Genomic DNA, 17847 nt, shown 5'->3' with positions numbered 1-17847 from the left:
ACCCTCCTGGCCGATGTGATGGCCACGAGAAATGCCACCTTCCACGAGAGGTGCATGAGGGAGCAAGTGGCTAGGAGTTCAAAGGGGGGCCCCATGAGCTTAGTTAGGACTAGGTTCAGACTCCACGCAGGGACCGGTGGGCGCGAGTAGGGAAACACCCTCTCCAGCCCCTTGAGGAATCGGGTTACTGTGGGGTTGGAGAGCACTGACACTCCCAACTCTCCCGGATGGAATGCCGAAATGGCAGCTAAATGCACTTTAATCGAGGCGGGCGCAAGCCCCTGATGCTTGAGGTGTAGTAAGTAGTCCAGGATCGACGGAACTGAGGCCTGTAGAGGCTGTATGTGCTGAGGCTCGCACCAGTGGGAGAACCTTTTCCATTTGGCCAGGTAGGTCGCTCTTGTAGAGGGCTTCCTACTACTAAGGAGAATTTGTTGAACCTGGTGAGAGCACCTGTGTTCCGCATCGTTCAGCCAGAGAGATACCACGCCGTGAGATGTAGCGATGACAGGTTCGGGTGGAGCAGGCGACCCCTGTCTTGTGTGACTAGGTCGCGATGGAGGGGGAGGGTGATCGGGTCGGCTATGGACAATTCCAGCAGGGTCGTGAACCAATGCTGGCGTGGCCAGGCCAGGGCGAGGAGTATAATTGTCGCCCTGTCCCTGCGGGTCTTGAGGAGGACCTTGTGGATGAGCTGGAATGGAGGGAAGGTATACCTCAGGCTCCCTTCCCACGGAATCGTGAAGGCATCTGCCAATGATCCCGGGCTGAGGTTCTGAAACGAGCAAAACTGAGGGCATTGACTGTTGTCCTTGGTGGCGAAAAGATCCACCCAGGGAAAGCCCCACCTCCGGAAGATTGAATGCAGGACGTCCCGCCTCAACGCCCATTCGTGCATTTGGTAGGATCGGCTGAGGCGGTCCGCTAACCCGTTTTGGATCCCCGGGAGATACGTTGCAATAAGATGGATCGCATGGGCTATACAGAAGTCCCATAATTGGAGTGCCTCGCAACAGAGGGGAGAGGACCGGGACCCGCCCTGCTTGTTTATATAGAACATGGCGGTAGTGTTGTCCGTCAGGACTTCCACGCTGTGACCTTCTATGGTGGTGTGGAAGGTCTGACAGGCGAGGCGAACCGCTCTCAGCTCCTTTAGATTGATGTGAAGCAACCTGTCTTCCCTGGACCACAAGCCTTGGGTCCGCAGTTCCCCCAGGTGTGCCCCCCAACCCAGGTCCGATGCATCCGTTACTAACGTCAGAGTGGGCTGTGGGGCAGCGAAGGGGATCCCTTCGCAGACCTGCTGTTGATCGAGCCACCAGCGGAGCGAGCCCAACACCCGATCCGGGATCGTCACCACCAGATCCAAGGAGTCTCTGTTGGGGCGGTACGTTTGGGTAAACCACAACTGCAAGGGCCGGAGCCTTAGGCGGGCATGTCTGACAACATGTGTGCAGGCTGCCATGTGTCCCAGGAGCTGCATGCAACACCTTGCTGTTGTCGTGGGGAACTTCTGGACTGAGCTTACGGCCCTCTGAATTGTCAGGAACCGCGACTCTGGAAGGCTTGCCCGCGCGGTCACCGAGTCCAGGATTGCACCTATGAAGTCCAGTCTCTGTGTGGGAGCCAACGTGGACTTGGGTACGTTGAACAGGAGGCCGAGCCTGCCCAACATCTGTAGAGCCAGCGTCACGTGAGAGCGGACCTCGGCCTCCGACCTGCCCGCGAGGAGCCAGTCGTCCAAGTACGGGAACACGCGCATCCTTCTTTTCCGAAGGAAGGCTGCTACCACGGACATGCATTTCGTGAATACTCGTGGTGCTGATGCCAGGCCAAAAGGCAGGACTGTAAATTGGAAATGGCGCTGGTTGACGGTGAAGCGCAGGAACCGCCTGTGGGCCGGATTGATGGCGACGTGAAAATAGGCATCTTTCATATCGAGGGCAGCGTACCAATCCCCCGGATTCAGGGATGGGATAATAGTTCCAAGGGAGACCATACGGAAGCGAGTTCTGACCAGTAACTTGTTTAGGTCGCGCAGGTCCAAGATAGGACGGAGGCCCCCTTTTTGCCTTGGGAATCAGGAAGTACCTGGAGTAGAATCCTTTTCCCCTTAGGTCTGGTGGGACCTCTTCCACTGCTCCTACTGTGAGAAGGGTCTGTACCTCCTGCATGAGAAGTTGCTCGTGAGAGGGGTCCCTGAAGAGGGACGGGGAAGGGGGATGGCAGGGGGGGGCGAGGAAAACTGGAGGGTATAGCCCGCCTTCACTGTGCGCAGGACCCAGCGGTCCGATGTTATGCGCGACCATGCCCGGTAGAAATGGGACAGGCGGTCCTTGAAACTCAGAGGAGGATCCGATATGGGATGTGGTACGCTGTCCTCGAGCGTAACTTCAAAAGCCTGGATTGTTCCCTGGCTGCGGCTTGCCCTGGCCGTGACCTTGGCTCTGGTTAGGCGTATTGTTACGTCTCCGCCTGTTATCCCTGCCATGACGGTGGTACGGTTCGTGCCGAGGGCAAGGGTGGTACTGCCTCTGTGGTGGTTGAGGCTTAAAGGGCTTGCGCTGTGTCACCGGGGTATGCATTCCTAATGACTTTAGGGTTGCTCGCGAGTCCTTAAGGCTATGTAGCCTGGCGTCCGTTTGGTCGGAGAACAAGCCCGAACCTTCAAACGGGAGGTCCTGCAGGGTGGTCTGCACCTCTGGCGGAAGGCCTGAAGCCTGTAACCATGCCAAACGCCTCATCACTACCCCTGACGCGATTGTTCTAGCCGCTGCGTCGGCTGAATCGAGGGAGGCCTGCAATGAGGTCTTGGCCACCGCCATCCCCTCGTCCACCAGGGCCGTGAACTCAGGATGTGCGTCCTGAGGTAGGGAGTCTTTGAACTTGGAGACTGATGCCCAAGAATTAAAATTGTGCCTATTTAGAATCGTCTGCTGATTAGCGATCCTCAGCTGGAGGCCCCCAGACGAATAGACTTTCCTTCCGAATAAGTCCAATCGTTTTGCCTCCTTGCCCTCGGGCGCAGGGGCTTGCTGGCCATGACGCTCTCGCTCATTGACCGCCGAGACCACCAGCGAACAAGGAGACGGGTGTAAAAAGAGGAAGTCAAACCCTCTTGACGGGGCGAAGTATTTTCTCTCCACGCCTTTTGCAGTTGGTGCACTGGAGGCCGGCGTTTGCCACACCGTCTTATAGTTGGACTGGACTGTCCGTATAATCGGGAGAGCGACTCTGGAGGGCCCCTCCGGGCTCAGGATGTCGACCATGGGGTCCTCCTGTTCTACAGTCTCCTCCGCTTGCAAGCCCAGATTGAGGGCTACCCGGCGAAGCAGGTCTTGGTGCGCCCGATGATCAATCGGGGGAGGGCCGGACACTGTCATGCCCGCTACTGCCTCGTCCGGCGAGGAGGAAGAGGTCGGGGCCTTTTGTCCATCCTCACCTTCCTGCAACCCTTCATCGCCTGGTTGTTCCTCTGGGGCCTGTCCCACGGTGTGGGACTGGGATGGTACCATGCTCGGTGCCGAGTCCACTCCCTCCCGCTCCTGCGGTCTAGAGATCGTTGCCTCCTTGTGAGAGGGCGGGCGGTACCACGGAGAGCGGGATGGCCCGGATCTCGAGGTCCTGGATGGGGGCCCTTGCTGGTGGTAGGCCCAGGGTGTCCAGAACGGCCATTGGCTTGGCTGGCCCCATTGGGGATGGCCAGATGCTTCGTAGTCCCTACTAGCCTGTGCCCTATGGGCATACCCGCCGTACCGGCCCGAGTCAGTCTCCGACACCACGGACGGTGATCCGGAAGGCCACGGCGGAGCCGTAGAACGGTGCCGGTCCGGGTATGGGGAGTAGCGCCTCCGCGACCAGGACCTGGAGCAGCGTCTCGCCGACGTGGACCTGGATCGGTACCGGTGACCACGGGACCGGGAACGACTACGGGAGGTCAGTCTCAGGGAACGTACCGTCGACGCATCCAGGTGCCGACTCGAGTATGGCTGCTGAGTCGGTGCCGACCGCTTACTGAGGCCTGACTGCTGCGGCGCTTTCTGCGCGGAGGGCAACCGGGAGTCCACCGAGGCGGAGCTCGACCGGGACCTGTGCCTTGAACAGTGCCGAGATGGCGACCGTGATGGGCGCACTATCGCCAGCTTGCCTCTGTGTGGCAGTCTCGGCGGAGCGTCCTCAGTTTGTGGAGGGCCCTCAACGGACAATGCAATGAAGTCCTTTGCTGCCTCAAATGTGTCCGGAGTGGAGGGCTGTTCCAGGAGCTCCTCCAGCCCTTCTTCCTCCCTCGACGCGCCTATCCCGGGGCTCGATGGGCCTTTTGGCGCTGGAGCCACTACCGGGGCCTGTGCCGGGGCCGCGCTGGCCTTGGGCGCACTCGAGGTCTTCGCCGGCGCTACCCTCTTATGCGGGGAGCATCCTCGGGCCTTGGGTTGGCCCTTTGATTTTGTCAGCGAAGGCGACCGGTGCCGTACATGCCCCCGTTGGGTCGGTGCCGTGGGCTTCGAGTGACCCGCCGGTGCCGGTTCCCGCACCGATGCCAGGGCGCTCCGCACTGAGGCAGACGGTGCCGCCGAAATGGAGGGCTGTAACGCCGTCTCCATGAGCAGCTACTTGAGGCGAAAGTCTCTTTCTTTCTTAGTTCTGGGCTTAAAGGCCTTGCAGATCTTGCAGCGCTCTTTCTGGTGAGCTTCCCCCAGGCAGCGGAGACACGAGTCGTGGGGGTCGCTCAATGGCATAGGCTTGCGGCACGTGGCACAAGCCTTGAAGCCTTGGGCGTGCGGCATGCCCCGCCGCCCAGGGCCGGTGCCGGGGTTGACCAAGCAACCACGGCAGGAACTTTAAGTACCTAATGAGCTGTTAACTACTAAGCTCAACACTAACTACTAAATAACTGATAACTGTTGTAGATAATGACTATGCTAAGGGACACTCTCAGACGAGAGACAGAGTTGTTCCAACGCCGCCACGGATGGTAAGAAGGAACTGGAGGGGTCGGGTCGGCAGGGATATATATACCCTAGAGCAGGGCGCCGCTCTGGCGGGAGGGAGGGGGCCCTGCCGGCCCGACGGGAGCCGCTAAGGGAAAAAGTTTCCGACGTCCGTGCACGCGGCGCGCGTACACCTAACGTGTAATGGACGTGAACAATCACTCGAAGAAGAACTAATTCTTCCAGCACCTTGCCCCCACATGGAAACTGATGTCATTTGTGTATTCGTTTGGTTTTTATTTAGATTGCATCAAATTAAATCCAATCCTTGAGTGCAAAGGGGAAAAAAATCCTCCCACTTCAACGCCCACCCTGGATGATTTAAATGGAAATTAACAAGGCTTTAGTAACAAAATAAAGGGATGAAACCGGAGATCTCTCCGCTGTTTAACTGTAATTCCACTGAGGGTGGAAAGCAGTGATGTCATTTGCTTGTCCTGCTTAAGCTAATGCCCTTCTTAAGAGCAGCACCGCTCACTTTTTCCTCCCCCATTTGTCCGAGAAGCAGAAGATATGAGCCAATGCCAGCGTTGAATTTGGACCAACGCAGCAATGTGGAGTATAGACATCAGGAAGGTGAGAATACTTCTCTCTGTTGTAGCTGCCCCTGGAATATTGTTTATTTCTGGGTGTAGAAGGGAGCCGTACAAAAGAAAGACGGGGGAGTTGGAAGGAGTGAGTTACAAGGAAAGAGCTTTGTGTAATATGACTAAATGATTAAAGGCAGGACACCTAATAACTGTCTAATGGAGGAAATTACTGAGGGTAATGGGATAAATATTCAGAGAGAGAACATTTGGGCTGAAGATCAGGAAAAACTTCCAGACAGCCTATCAGGCGTCCCATGGGAAGTGATACAGAGCCAGTTGTTTGGGACATTTAAACCCCAACCTGGACAATACTAGAAAAATGTCCTTCAGCGAACAATCCCGGCTTGGCAGGGAGACAGGCTGGATGATCTCATAGGACTTTTCCATCTATGAATAACTTACCCTTTTTCCTGGCCTGAGCAATAACATCTGCGGCACTTTTGCTCATCACCTTGGTGATGTACAGAGGGCAGTTGGTCTGGTTGGCGATGGTTATTGCCCGGTTCACTGCTTCGGCCTCCACCTAAAAAATAAAGCCAGCTGTACGTAAGAACAAGCTCAGCTTAGCGTGGCCAGCTCTTCCGACTCACCCAGTTACAACTTTGTTTTCTTAAGAGCAGAGGGTGCGGGGGACTCAAAGGAGTGGGTTTGGTGGCTTTAAGCCATTTAGATTCCAGGTGCTGTCAGGACTGGATTGGATTGCCATAAACTGGGGCAGCCTCGAGAGCTGCTCCAATTTAGAGCCTCCATGCACACAGGCTGCTCTGCAGCATCTAAAATCCCCATCTCTGGTCCAGTCCCGCTCCCAGCTTCTTCCTACCCTGCCCCCGGCACTGGGGGTTTTTCTCAGTTCCTCCCCAGGTTGGATCCAGGGTTTACAGCTTTCACAGCGCTCTGATCCCTTTACTTGATTTACAGAAGCTGGAACCGCAATGACAATTTCACCCACAGGATTTTTCTGTACAAGGACAGATCACATGCCGAATATTATCGTTATTGGTTCAGTGTGCTCAGCACTGCACCGAGATGGTCCCTGCCTTGAGCACTTTACGATCTAACATCATGTCCTTCTATCCTTCCTCTGGAAATACCTGAGGCGTTGGAGAAAAGCATGTTTCCCCATAAATGATCCACCAGTCATTAAGTGCTGTACATGGGAGAAAATTCCTTCCTGACCCTTGCAGGCAATACACCCTGACGCATGAGAATTGATTGCTCTTATTATGCATTACTACACATTTTAGTCAGTTTCTTTATTCAATCATAGGCATACCAGTGAAATTCACCCTTGTGCAGAGGGCCAACACAATGCCAATGCATCACTTAAGCCCTAAAATTTCATCCAATAGGAAAAAGGACACCCAACAAAATAAACAGCAACCCATCCCCTTAATGCCCACACCGGGGAAAGGGACTGGCCTTGAACACTGCAGGCTCTGGTAAGCTGGTGGGAGAAGTCAATTCTAGAGCTGACAGCCCTGCCACCAGATAGTTACATCTTGCAGGAATTAGGCCTGTTGGATGTTGAGCCCCTTCAATTCAATGGAAACTTCAGCTCCACTGCCCCTTTCAGGATCAGGCCCTTCACTAAAGCTTTGTTGTTATTGGGCTTGCAAGGGAGCAGCACATGGCCAAGGCACCATTAACTGCATTAAAGCAGCTGACCTCAAGTGAAAAGGTGGCTCTCTATGACTTGGGCTGATTCTCATTTTAGGCAGCAGCATCACATGCAATGTATCCTAATTACGCTGAAGGAAGAACGAGCGTCTGTGCATCTAATTCAAACTGCAGGAGGGAGATGTAACAAACAAGCCAAATAAGAGAACGGCCCCATCCATTACATCAGAGTCTGATTCCTGCTCAGGATGCACTTCGAAAGACTGAGCTAATCCTCCATGATGCTGGGCATCCTCTTTTCTGTTTGAAGTCAACGGGACTGGAGGGTGCTCAGCAGTTTGAGCCCAAGTGTCATGCAGTTTTCCTCCAATGCCACCATCTGTTATTGTTTTCCTTATGCAATCAGGAAAATATGTCAAGGAATACCAGGGTGGATGGGAAATTTGGATGCAGATGTTTGCGCACAGCATCCAGGAAACAGTCCCCATCCCCAGAGCCAACAATAGGGGAAAAAAGGAGAGGATTTGTGTTCCACTCCGGCCGGGCATTGTTCCTCTCAACCCGCAACAGCATTTGAAACTGAAAGATTTATGGCTGGCACTAAAATGCCTTTGGATGCTGCTTGACTGAACAAAGTTGACTGGAAGTAAATAAAAAAGGGGGGAGCTGTGAAAATGATCTCACCCACTGGGCTTTCAGCAGCACCACATCTGGCACCCTTAGCAAAGCCCTGAGACTTTGGAGGAACAATCAGAATCTCCTTGTACAGAAAGGACGGCCCTCACAGAGCCAAGATTCCATGGTGCAATGTCCAGCCCAGAGATACTGAAAGCTCAGAGAAGTACAATTCAGCCGGAACAGAATTTAGGACCAAATCCTGTGTTGTTACTTACGCAACAATTTTCAAAAGGACCCTAAGGGATTTAGCTATCCACCTCCCACCGAATGTCAGTGTGACGTGGGCACCTAATCCCAGCGCAATCAATGGGAGAGGAAGGATGGTCCAATGATTAGGACACTAGCCTAAGTCCCAACTCCACCACAAACTTCCTGTCTGAGCTTGGTCAAGTCACTTGGTCTCTCTATGCCTTAGCTTCCCATGTGTAAACAGGAGCCTTAGCACTTCCCTATCTCACAAGAATATAAATACCTCAGATAGATAGAACTTTGTCCCTATGTACAAATTCCCACTGACTTCTAAAGAAGTTTTGCCCAAACAAGGACCAAGTAAACAATGAACAACAACTTGAAGGTTTGGAGCACAGAGAAAAGTGAAAATCCAATGCAGTCAGATCCAGAAACCTTTATTCAGACAAATCTCCTGAGTTAATGGGAATTTGCTGAGGTTTAAAATATGCAAGAAACCCAGGATTTGGCCTAAGTAAAATCAGAATGAGGGCTTCAAAATCAGGGCCAGAAGGAAAGATCTGAATAGTTTCACTTTGCAAGCTGCAGATAGCAATTCCAGTTATAGCTTAGCTTTTAGTGAAAATGAGCATGTTCCAGGAGGGAAGAGGTTCCAGTATACAGAGGATTCCTTGGGGACTACCGTGACATTTTGAGGAAGCACAATCCAGTGGCTGAACCAGAGAGTGATGAGTCACGTAATCTGAGTCCTCCATCATCTACAGCCCCCGCTGTGTGACCTTGGGCAAGGATCTCAGGCCAATGAGTGTCCCCTAATCTGGGCCTCCCAGTTTGAGGCACCACAAGCCTGATTTTCAGAGTTGCTGAGCATCCACGACTCCCATTGACTTGAGAAGTCGTCATGGGCTTGCAGTGCTTCTGCTAACGAGGCCAGGGCATTTCAAGTTGGCTACCTAACGTTAGGCTCCAAATTTCAAAAATGCTCACTTTCTGCTTCCCAGTTACCAAGGGTAAGTCTACACTACCCACCGGATAGGCAGGTAGTGATCGATCTATCGGGGATTGATTGATCGCGTCTAGTGTAGACGCGATAAAATCAATCCCTGATCGCTCTGCCGTCGACTCCGGAACTCCACCGCGGCGAGAGGTGGAAGCGGAGTCGACGGGGGAGAGGCAGCGGTCGACTCGCTGCCGTCCTCACGGCCAGGTAAATCGACCTAAGATACGCTGACTTCGGCTACACTATTCACGTAGCTGAAGTTGCGTATCTTAGGTCCCCCCTCCCCCCCAGTGTAGACCTAGCCCAAGGCTGTAAGATGGGGCTAATGATACTTATAAGGGTCTTCAGCTTGAGGTCTCTGGACATCTGACACGACAGAAATATCTTTGTCATAAGCGCTACAGTAATTCAAATAAAATATAATGGTCATCATCATTATCTAGTATTTATTGCACGGACAGAACAAGCAAACACGAATTTCCAGCCGCAATATCCTCTCTTCCCTTCCTCCCATCTGTCTGTGAAGCCAATATTTCCTAGGGCACACGATGTGAACCATATTCATGGCCACATTAATCGAGGCATGAGGCAGTATATGACATGACCCAGAATAGGTGGAATTAAGTGAAAATGTGTAACGTCCTCACCTCTTCAGGTCTACTCAGTACATGCCCTTCAGGGCCTGTGATTCCCAGGTCCAGGATCCTTTGCTGCTCCTAAGGCAGGAAAAAACAAGAAGATGGCTCAAAACAATATCATTTCTAATTCCAGGAGCTGGAGAGATTTGGAAGAGATGTAAAACTGAGATCCCTGTCATCTGTGCTCTCTAGATATCCCACGGTACTTTCACAAAGGCAGGAGTAGTAGAACCAGTGTTCAGACTAACTCCCAGTGTCTGGGTAATTACCAGAGCTCTGCAAACCCTTGCCATTTCATTCGCAGTGTTGTCATGCCAACCTTTCCTCTGATTTCACTTCACAGCCCTGCAAGTTGCAGATTTGAAAGAACAAAAGAAACTTCCCCCAAAACGATCAGTCTACGCACTGAAAACCTATGCAACTCCAAGTTGCGTGATCTAGGCATGACGTGTAAAATAAGTGTGACCTCAGCCTCAGGACCCAATTATTTATTTATTTATTATATTTCTATTGCAATAGTCCCTAGAGGCCAACCAAGTCCAAGTCCTGTTGTGCTAGGTGCTGTACAAAACGTATAGTAAATGTTTCTTCACTTCCTGTCCTAAAGTGCTGTGTAACATTAATACACACAGTGGCCACCTTCCATCCCAGAGATGGCTGTATTTCAGTGATGGGTGAAGACATTTATGTATAGTTTGCAACTGTTATGGAATAAAACCCTCTATCTCTATATATCTATACAGATATATAGAGTGAGGGATAGCTCAGTGGTTTGAGCATTGGCCTGCTAAACCCAGTGTTGAGAGTTCAATCCTTGAGGGGGCCACTTAGGGATCTGGGGCAAAATCAGTACTTGGTCCTGCTAGTGAAGGCAGGGGGCTGGACTCGATGACCTTTCAAGGTCCCTTCCAGTTACACACACACACACACACATATATAAACCTGAGGCATTGTTGTTCTCTTACTTTGAGCTACAGGGGCTGTAATCTTGAAGTACAGCTCTGCTTTCTATATGGAAATGTCTATGCTACTTGATACAGTGCCTTGACTTGTCTTAGTGATTTCCTGCTGTGGGTTTTAAGAGAGGGATTTGGAGTTTGAACACCTGACAGCATAATGCCGCTAAAATTCCACAGAGCAAACAGATAAGATACCTCAGCAATGATGTCACCGTTCTCAGCATGAACTTGAGCTATGGCACCTATATCACGGATTACGCTCAGGACCTCATATATCTAGGAGAAAGACAGGACACCATTTGATATATACCTTTTGGTTTTACAAATACTCCAGTAGCTTAAATGTCCTTTAGCTTAAACTGTTATGTAAAACCGAAACAAAAGGAAAGCGACCGAGACAGACAAGCTCTCTTTAGCTTGCCATAAAAGATAAGGCAGTAGACTGGGACTCAGAGTTGGGTTCAGTTCCTGCCTCGGCCATTGATTTGCTGAGGAGCCCTGGGCAACTCACTTCACCTCTCTGTGCCTCAGTTTCCCCAGCTGTAAAATGGGGATAACAATAATGGCCTCCTTTCTAAAGCACTTTGAGACTCACAGATGAGCAGCACGATATAAGAGGTAGTATTATTAATTATTATTATTATAATGGAGAATAAAACAGGAATTGGTAGGTTCTCCAGGGCATCATCAGTAGAAGTTCTAAGGGCCCAAATTTTCAAAAGTGGCTTCTTTAATGCCTCACGTCATGGGTGCCCAACTTGCAAAGCACTGGCCCTGATTCTCAAAGCTGATCAGCGCCCACAACTCCCACTGCATTGATGGGAGTTGCTGGAGCTCTGCCCCTCTGACAATGAGGTGCATTGGGTCCCACGCTGAGCATCCAAAGATGGGGCTCACAAAATCCGTGACCACTTTTGAAAATTTTGACCACGTTCTTAGATATAAGAGACCAATTTTTCTGTCACCTCTTACTCAATTCAAAGCAAACTTCCGACACTGAGGAAAATCTCCATCACATCACGTTTGGAAGTAAAACCTTCTGCAGTTTGTACATCCCAACAATGAAACATAGCCAATGACTGACGAGTGCAGATAGAATTGCCACAGGGAATTTTTTTCTTAAGGTCCTGGTGATTCCAATAGTAAAACCAAGAAGTGCTTTCCCAGTTAAAATCAGACACTAGGTCCCAGAATAGCGTGTGTAATGCATGCTAACCAGTGTGTCTCCCTCCAATGGCTAGACCACATAGAGAGGTTTATGAGTCTGGTCCTGCCTCCAAATTAAAGGGCCTGAGATAAAATCGTGGCCTCGCTGAAATCAATGCGCATTTTGCCATTGACTTCAATGGAGAGAGACTTTCAGCGCTGCTCTTTTACCTCCATCAGGAGAAGCTCTTGCTTTTAGATCCAGAGGCCTCCGGTTCAATCCCAGCTGACGGCACAACCTGAGTCATTGATACAGGCATAGAACATAGATTCATAGAGTTTAAGGCCAGAAAGGACTATTAGACCATCCAGTCTGACCTCCTTTGTTGCACAGACCATTAAATGTCATCCAGTTATTCCTCTATTGAGCCCAAAAACTTGTGTGTGGCTAAAGCATCACTTGTGAATGTAAAGCCCTCCTACCTGAGAATCTGTTAGCTGGAAGTGATCTTTGAAGGCCATGTAAACCAGGAAGGAATTCACACCTAGCAGAGACAAAACAAAGAAAACGCCCAGGATGTACAAGTAATAGGCATAGATAACGTCCACCTTGAAGTTACAAGTGAGCCAGCCACAAGTTACATAAACAAAGTGATCCATACAGAAGTTAAATTAATAGGCCAGACAGCCCAAGAGCCTGATTCTCCTGCCACTCATGTTGGTGTAAATCAGGAGGAACTTCAGTGAAGCTAATGGGAATACACGGGTGTGAGTGAGAAGAGATTCAAGTACAAGGTTCTTAGAGCTAAAACTGACTATACGGTTTGGAAACGGCAGAATAAGACAGTCCTGGCCCTATAAAATTCCACCTGTCTTAAGTAAGGAGGACTCTCCCCTTCCTGCCGGAGTGGACCAGATGCACCATTGAAACAAGTATAGACATTGGCTGGCTTTAAGAAACTTTTAACCTCTTCCCATCAAAATGAACTGATTTTGCATCCGTTCAATGGAATGGTCTGCTATGGACAGCCCAATCCTTCTTGGCTCTGAGGGCCAGATCCTTGGCTGGAGTAAATCAAGGTACTGCCAATCAAATCAATGGAGCTATGCTAATTTACACCACCTGAGGATCTGACCTTTTGTGCCTCCTGGGAAGTGCCCAGCATCCTCAGCTCCCGTGATAATGCAACATCAGGTTAAGGTGCACAGCCCCTGGCCGTACCAGCCCCTTAGACTGTGCGCTATGCATGACAATGGACCTACCCCCACTGGAGTCAATGTGAGTTTCTCACTGACTGCACTGGGAGCAGAATCGATCCCACAGTTTAGAATGTACTGAAATCCACCAGAGTATGACCGGACAACTGACGAGCCTGAAGATGCTCCTGGAAATAAGATGTGAACCGCTCTGGGCTCCCCCAGAGAGCAGAAATAATAAAGAAATAAATTCAATCTGCTGTGAAACAACACAACACTTAATAAATCACAATTAAAGTCCACCATCTTCTTAGCCATGTGGCATTTAATAACTCCACTAGTAAGAATGATGGAACCCACCCTGTTGCAGAGAGGAGAGCTAAGCCTTTAAGGCTCCACTCAACACCAAAAAGGAATAAATCTTTTGGATTCAGCTTTGTGGGAGGCTGAGCAAAAAAATAAGCAGAATACATGAAAAATGGGTACTGGCTGCCTGGTTTCCCAACCCCTCCTGCTAGACGGCTGGGGAATTACTAACAGAGCGTTTCTACAATTCATGCAAATCGGCCTCCCCTCCCCTGCACACTATAGCACATGACATGGTAAAAATCCTTAACCAGGACGTGTAGGAAAACCACCATTAGGATTTTAAAAAACCACCACCACCAAACTTTTACACCATAAACAGAATGGAAAATCCTTCCAGCCCAGGGATGAAAGGTCAAGGAAATCGGAGATGGGAAAGACCTATTCGATCATCTTATCCATCTCCCCTACCTTCGCTGGCCATTGAAGGATTGTTCTTCCTGAGCCAGATTCTTTTCTCGCTTATAGTAGTTTAACTCCAGGAGTTACTCCGGACTTGCACCATTGCAAGTGAAAGGAAAGTCAGGCCGCCTCTATCTCCCCTGGGTGACTTACAGCTCTCTTGCTGACACTGGCCAACGGGGAGAGAGACATCCTACAAAAAAGTGTCGCTATCACTCCTTTAGGGGGATGCCCATCTCCAGAGAAGGTCCAGATCCTCTGTTGCTGCAGCTCACCAAATCTCCATTGAAGACAATGCAGCTATGCCAGCTTAGACCATCTGAGGATCTGGTATGCCTTGTTCTGAATGACATGGGCAGCACTCCATGGCAGCCATGAGCAATACCACCCCAGCTGTCACATCTTACCCCCTACACACCGTCAGTGCAGTCTCCCTGCCCAAACGCCATTCCAGAGGGAAGGATTCAGAACGGCAACACTGGATTCCATTCCCACCCTATACACTAACCTTACTTCTCCAGCCCCCCTACAACACCGCCTCCTGATGTACCAAGCCTCAACAACAACAAAAACAGACCCCATTCTGAACTCTGATCTGGCCGTTAATTTGACCAAAACAAATAAAAAAAGAATAAATTTGAATCAGTGAAAACATATCAATTTAAATGATCCCGAAACTTACCGTGGTCTTTCACCAGGGCTTCCATCTCCTCCTGAACCCCTTTATGCCACTCCGTGATATCCACATGCAGAGAGTAATCGCAGCAAGACTTGCTATCCGCCCATTCTCGCCACTGGTCAAATGCCGTGATCAAGCTGGTTCCTGGTTCCGGAACTACGTGATCAACTGGAAAAGACATAAAACATTTGCACCCGTGAACGTGTGTCCAAAGGCCTTTAGCAGCCATCCAAGACAGATAGCACTTTCCACTGACTCTCTGAAACAGGATGTTTTCCCCCCCTCTCTAAAGAAAAATTGGAGTTTGAAAAGATCTGTGTGTTTCCAAAAGCCCAGGGTTCGAGAACCCACTCTGCCATTCGATTGCAAGCAAAAACTAAAGGAGGAAATCATTCAGTTACTAGAGTGTTTCACTGCAAGTATATGTGAATGGAGCAGATGAAACTCCTAGTTCAAAGCCAGTGCAAATTCAAACCATTGCAGTTATATGTACAGTTACTCCCGTTTCCTATTAGGGTTACAAACAATGACAGACAATACCGCCCCGCCCCCATGAGCATCAGTGAGTAGCTTTCCAGTCAAACTGAGGGACATCTTTGTCTACTATGTGCCCTATGAGACGCCGGATAAGGTACCCCAAAGGGTTTGGGATGTATTTTTGTATTATTAGAACACCTCAGAGGCTCCAGTTACAGACCAGGACCCCACTGTGTTCAGCACTGTACAAACACAGACCAAAAGGACTGTCCCTACCCTAAAGAGTTTCCAGTCTAAATACAAAGATGAGATATTAAAAGATCCACTTTCTGCACCTATTCTCTAATTTGCTGCTACCATAATCCTACAGTTAACACCAAAAGAGGGAGCAGCAACGCTTCCAGCGAGCAGTTCAGCTCTTCTTTAAATCCACCAAAATAACTAAGGCTACAATTTTCTTTAAAACCTGCTGATAGACCCCCAATTTGCATACTGCAGTCAATGCAGAGACCACAGCAATCTGTATATATTCACACATCCCTTCAATGAACTTCTTTTAAGGTGCCATTTGTAGATCCAGGGTGATAGTTACCCGTGTGCAGAGGGGCCCAGCCAAGATCTAAGCACCACTTATGTCCACCTTCAGCCCAAGGTTCAAGTGGGGCTTAAGTGGTGCACAATAGACCTTGTAATTTTCTTGGCACAATGGTTAGCTTCACCTCAAATATGTATGCACAAGGGAGGCCTTCTGAGTGTAATCTGAAAAGGAGCCCCTAGTCTACTGTATTGATTTTTTAGCACCACCTGTATAACCTAGCTGTTAAAAACAACAGTCAATGTAAAAATTTCAGATTAAAGCCCTGTCTGAGCTGCCGATATTCTGATATTAGCCCACCAATAATGACTCCAACACAACCCCCCTACATCCCAGTTCATCATCTCCCCAACACCTGAGGTGGGTTCTGCAGCATGGCCAGGGAAGTTGGCAAATCTGGGTTCCAGTGGATGAAGGAGGGGCGAGTTCTAAACACCTTCAAGGAGAAGGTGCTGCCAACCACCTCTTCTGAGAGTACTCCATTTCTAGGGCCTCCACTGATTGCAACTGGAGCAGCATCACGTGAAGGAGGGAAGCAGGTCTGGAGCCATTAGGAACTTGACAGATTAGAACTAACACCAACGTCGTAGGTACAGGCAGCATGGTCCAGTGAACTAGGAGATCTGCATTCTATTCCTGGCTCGGCCACCCAGCAAATCACTTCCCCTCCCTGTGCCTCAGTTTCTCTGTCTGTAAAATTGGGATAATGATGATTACCCTCCTTTGTAAAGAGCTCGGAGATCAACAGGTGAAAAACCCTAAAACCCTGAAGCATGACGTTTAATATCCCCTCCAAAAATTGTTTAAAATGTAAGTACTAAGAGGAACTCTCTCTCGAGTCAGCAAGCCCTGAGGACCGTGCAGTCAGAGGGCTCCACATCCTGGAGAAAAAACACAAGCATGGAACAAGGCCACAAAACCAGAGTCTGAAAGACTGGGCAGCTGCTCAAGGGGGAAGAAAAAGACATATAATCTCATGGCTTCAGAGGTCACAAATTGAACTTGTGTTTGGGGCTAGGGGAGGGAGGAGAGCTTGGCTGATTGTACATTGGCCAAAGGGGTGGGGGGCGGGAAATACATGAAACCCGCTTAGTTATCAGCAGAGAAACCAGAGCAGTTTATTTTTAACTATATTGTTAAATATCTGGGTTGCAATCAGCCCAGCATTTGGCTCTAAATCGTGACAGAACCACTGAAATGAGAGACGGAGTCCTCAGGCCCTGTTAGCCTTTGCCGTATCACAAACCATCCCTTTGCTCTTACTCAGAGCCAAACAAACCATCCAAGATTTACATGAGCAGCTTGGTAGAAACAGCGTCGCTTCCCTGAACGCCTCATTAGCCGCAGCCAGCCGTCTGAATAAGTAACAATGTCCCCAAACTGCCTGAGACGAGCGAGTGTTCCAGGAAGTAAAGAAGATTATGTAAAGCAACCATCTTTGTTGCATGAATTAAAAGCTTTGGCCATCGCTCCCATTTTTGTGACGGTGGCTACGTGACTGTCAGCAATTAACGGTTACAATATTTGTGCCCTTCAGATGAAGTTGTGCCTGCAGCTAGATGTAGCAAGTCATTCTGCAAGGCGGGAGGGTGTGACGCAGAACGGTTTGCCTCCGCATCGCAAGTTCAACTCCAGCTTAGAACCGTAGCCACGACAACGTCAATGGCAGCCTTTTGTGAAATTAGTTGGTGGGTCTCAACCCGTCGTGAAAACCAGCTGCTTCCGCTCTGAATAGCTTACGCCATATCTGAAAACCTCGTGAACATTTAAGAATGTAACCTCCAATGCCCTGGTGAGATTGCGTCCCCATATTGCACAGTGGGAAATGAGACACAAAGAAGTTAATTGACCCAGGTCACAGAGGAAGTCCGTGAAAGGGACAGAAATTGCACCATAATCTCCTGAGTCCCAGTCCAGTGCCCTTCCCACAAAACTGCCCTTCCTTGGGCCACTTATTTATGTGTCTGAATATGGATTTGGGCATTTTACTTTTAGGCACCCAAGTCTTAAAATGTTGGTCAGAGTCTTCCTGAACCTCAGTGTGCACAATAATAAAAAGGGCACAGTTACCACCTAACACGCCATGATGCTGAGAAGCTTAAATTGTTGAATGCTTGGATGAAAAGGGCTACAGAAGTGCAAATTAGAGCACAAAGGGATCATTAGGAAATGTTGCCTCCTGGCCTGAAAGGGTTAAACACCACACAGCTGTAAGATCCCGGCGCAAAGGATCGACTCTGGTGTCTCGATCAGAACTTTGTCGCTCTCTTATTTCATGTGCTGTCCAAGTATGAGTAATGGGGGAGGGAGATGGAGAATCTCCATC

General features: G+C 49.7%; 1 protein-coding gene across 5 annotated transcripts in view; it reads right to left on the bottom strand.

Moving 5' to 3' along the window:
- Positions 1–17847, bottom strand: part of DPYSL2 (dihydropyrimidinase like 2) — a 103741-nt gene that overhangs the window by 33055 nt on the left and 52839 nt on the right. For all 5 annotated transcript variants that reach the window (XM_054018417.1, XM_054018419.1, XM_054018418.1 and 2 more), the window contains 5 exons: positions 14453–14617; positions 12289–12350; positions 10855–10935; positions 9710–9778; positions 5981–6101 (listed from right to left, as the gene is read on the bottom strand). In XM_054018417.1, coding sequence (XP_053874392.1) covers positions 5981–6101; positions 9710–9778; positions 10855–10935; positions 12289–12350; positions 14453–14617 — 498 coding nt within the window. The remainder of the gene's footprint in view (positions 1–5980; positions 6102–9709; positions 9779–10854; positions 10936–12288; positions 12351–14452; positions 14618–17847) is intronic.

The sequence above is a fragment of the Malaclemys terrapin genome, chromosome 2 (assembly GCF_027887155.1).
Source record: "Malaclemys terrapin pileata isolate rMalTer1 chromosome 2, rMalTer1.hap1, whole genome shotgun sequence".
Taxonomy (NCBI): Eukaryota; Metazoa; Chordata; order Testudines; family Emydidae; genus Malaclemys; species Malaclemys terrapin.
Note: the sequence above shows the minus strand (reverse complement) of the source record. Positions and strands in the feature narration are given on the sequence as shown.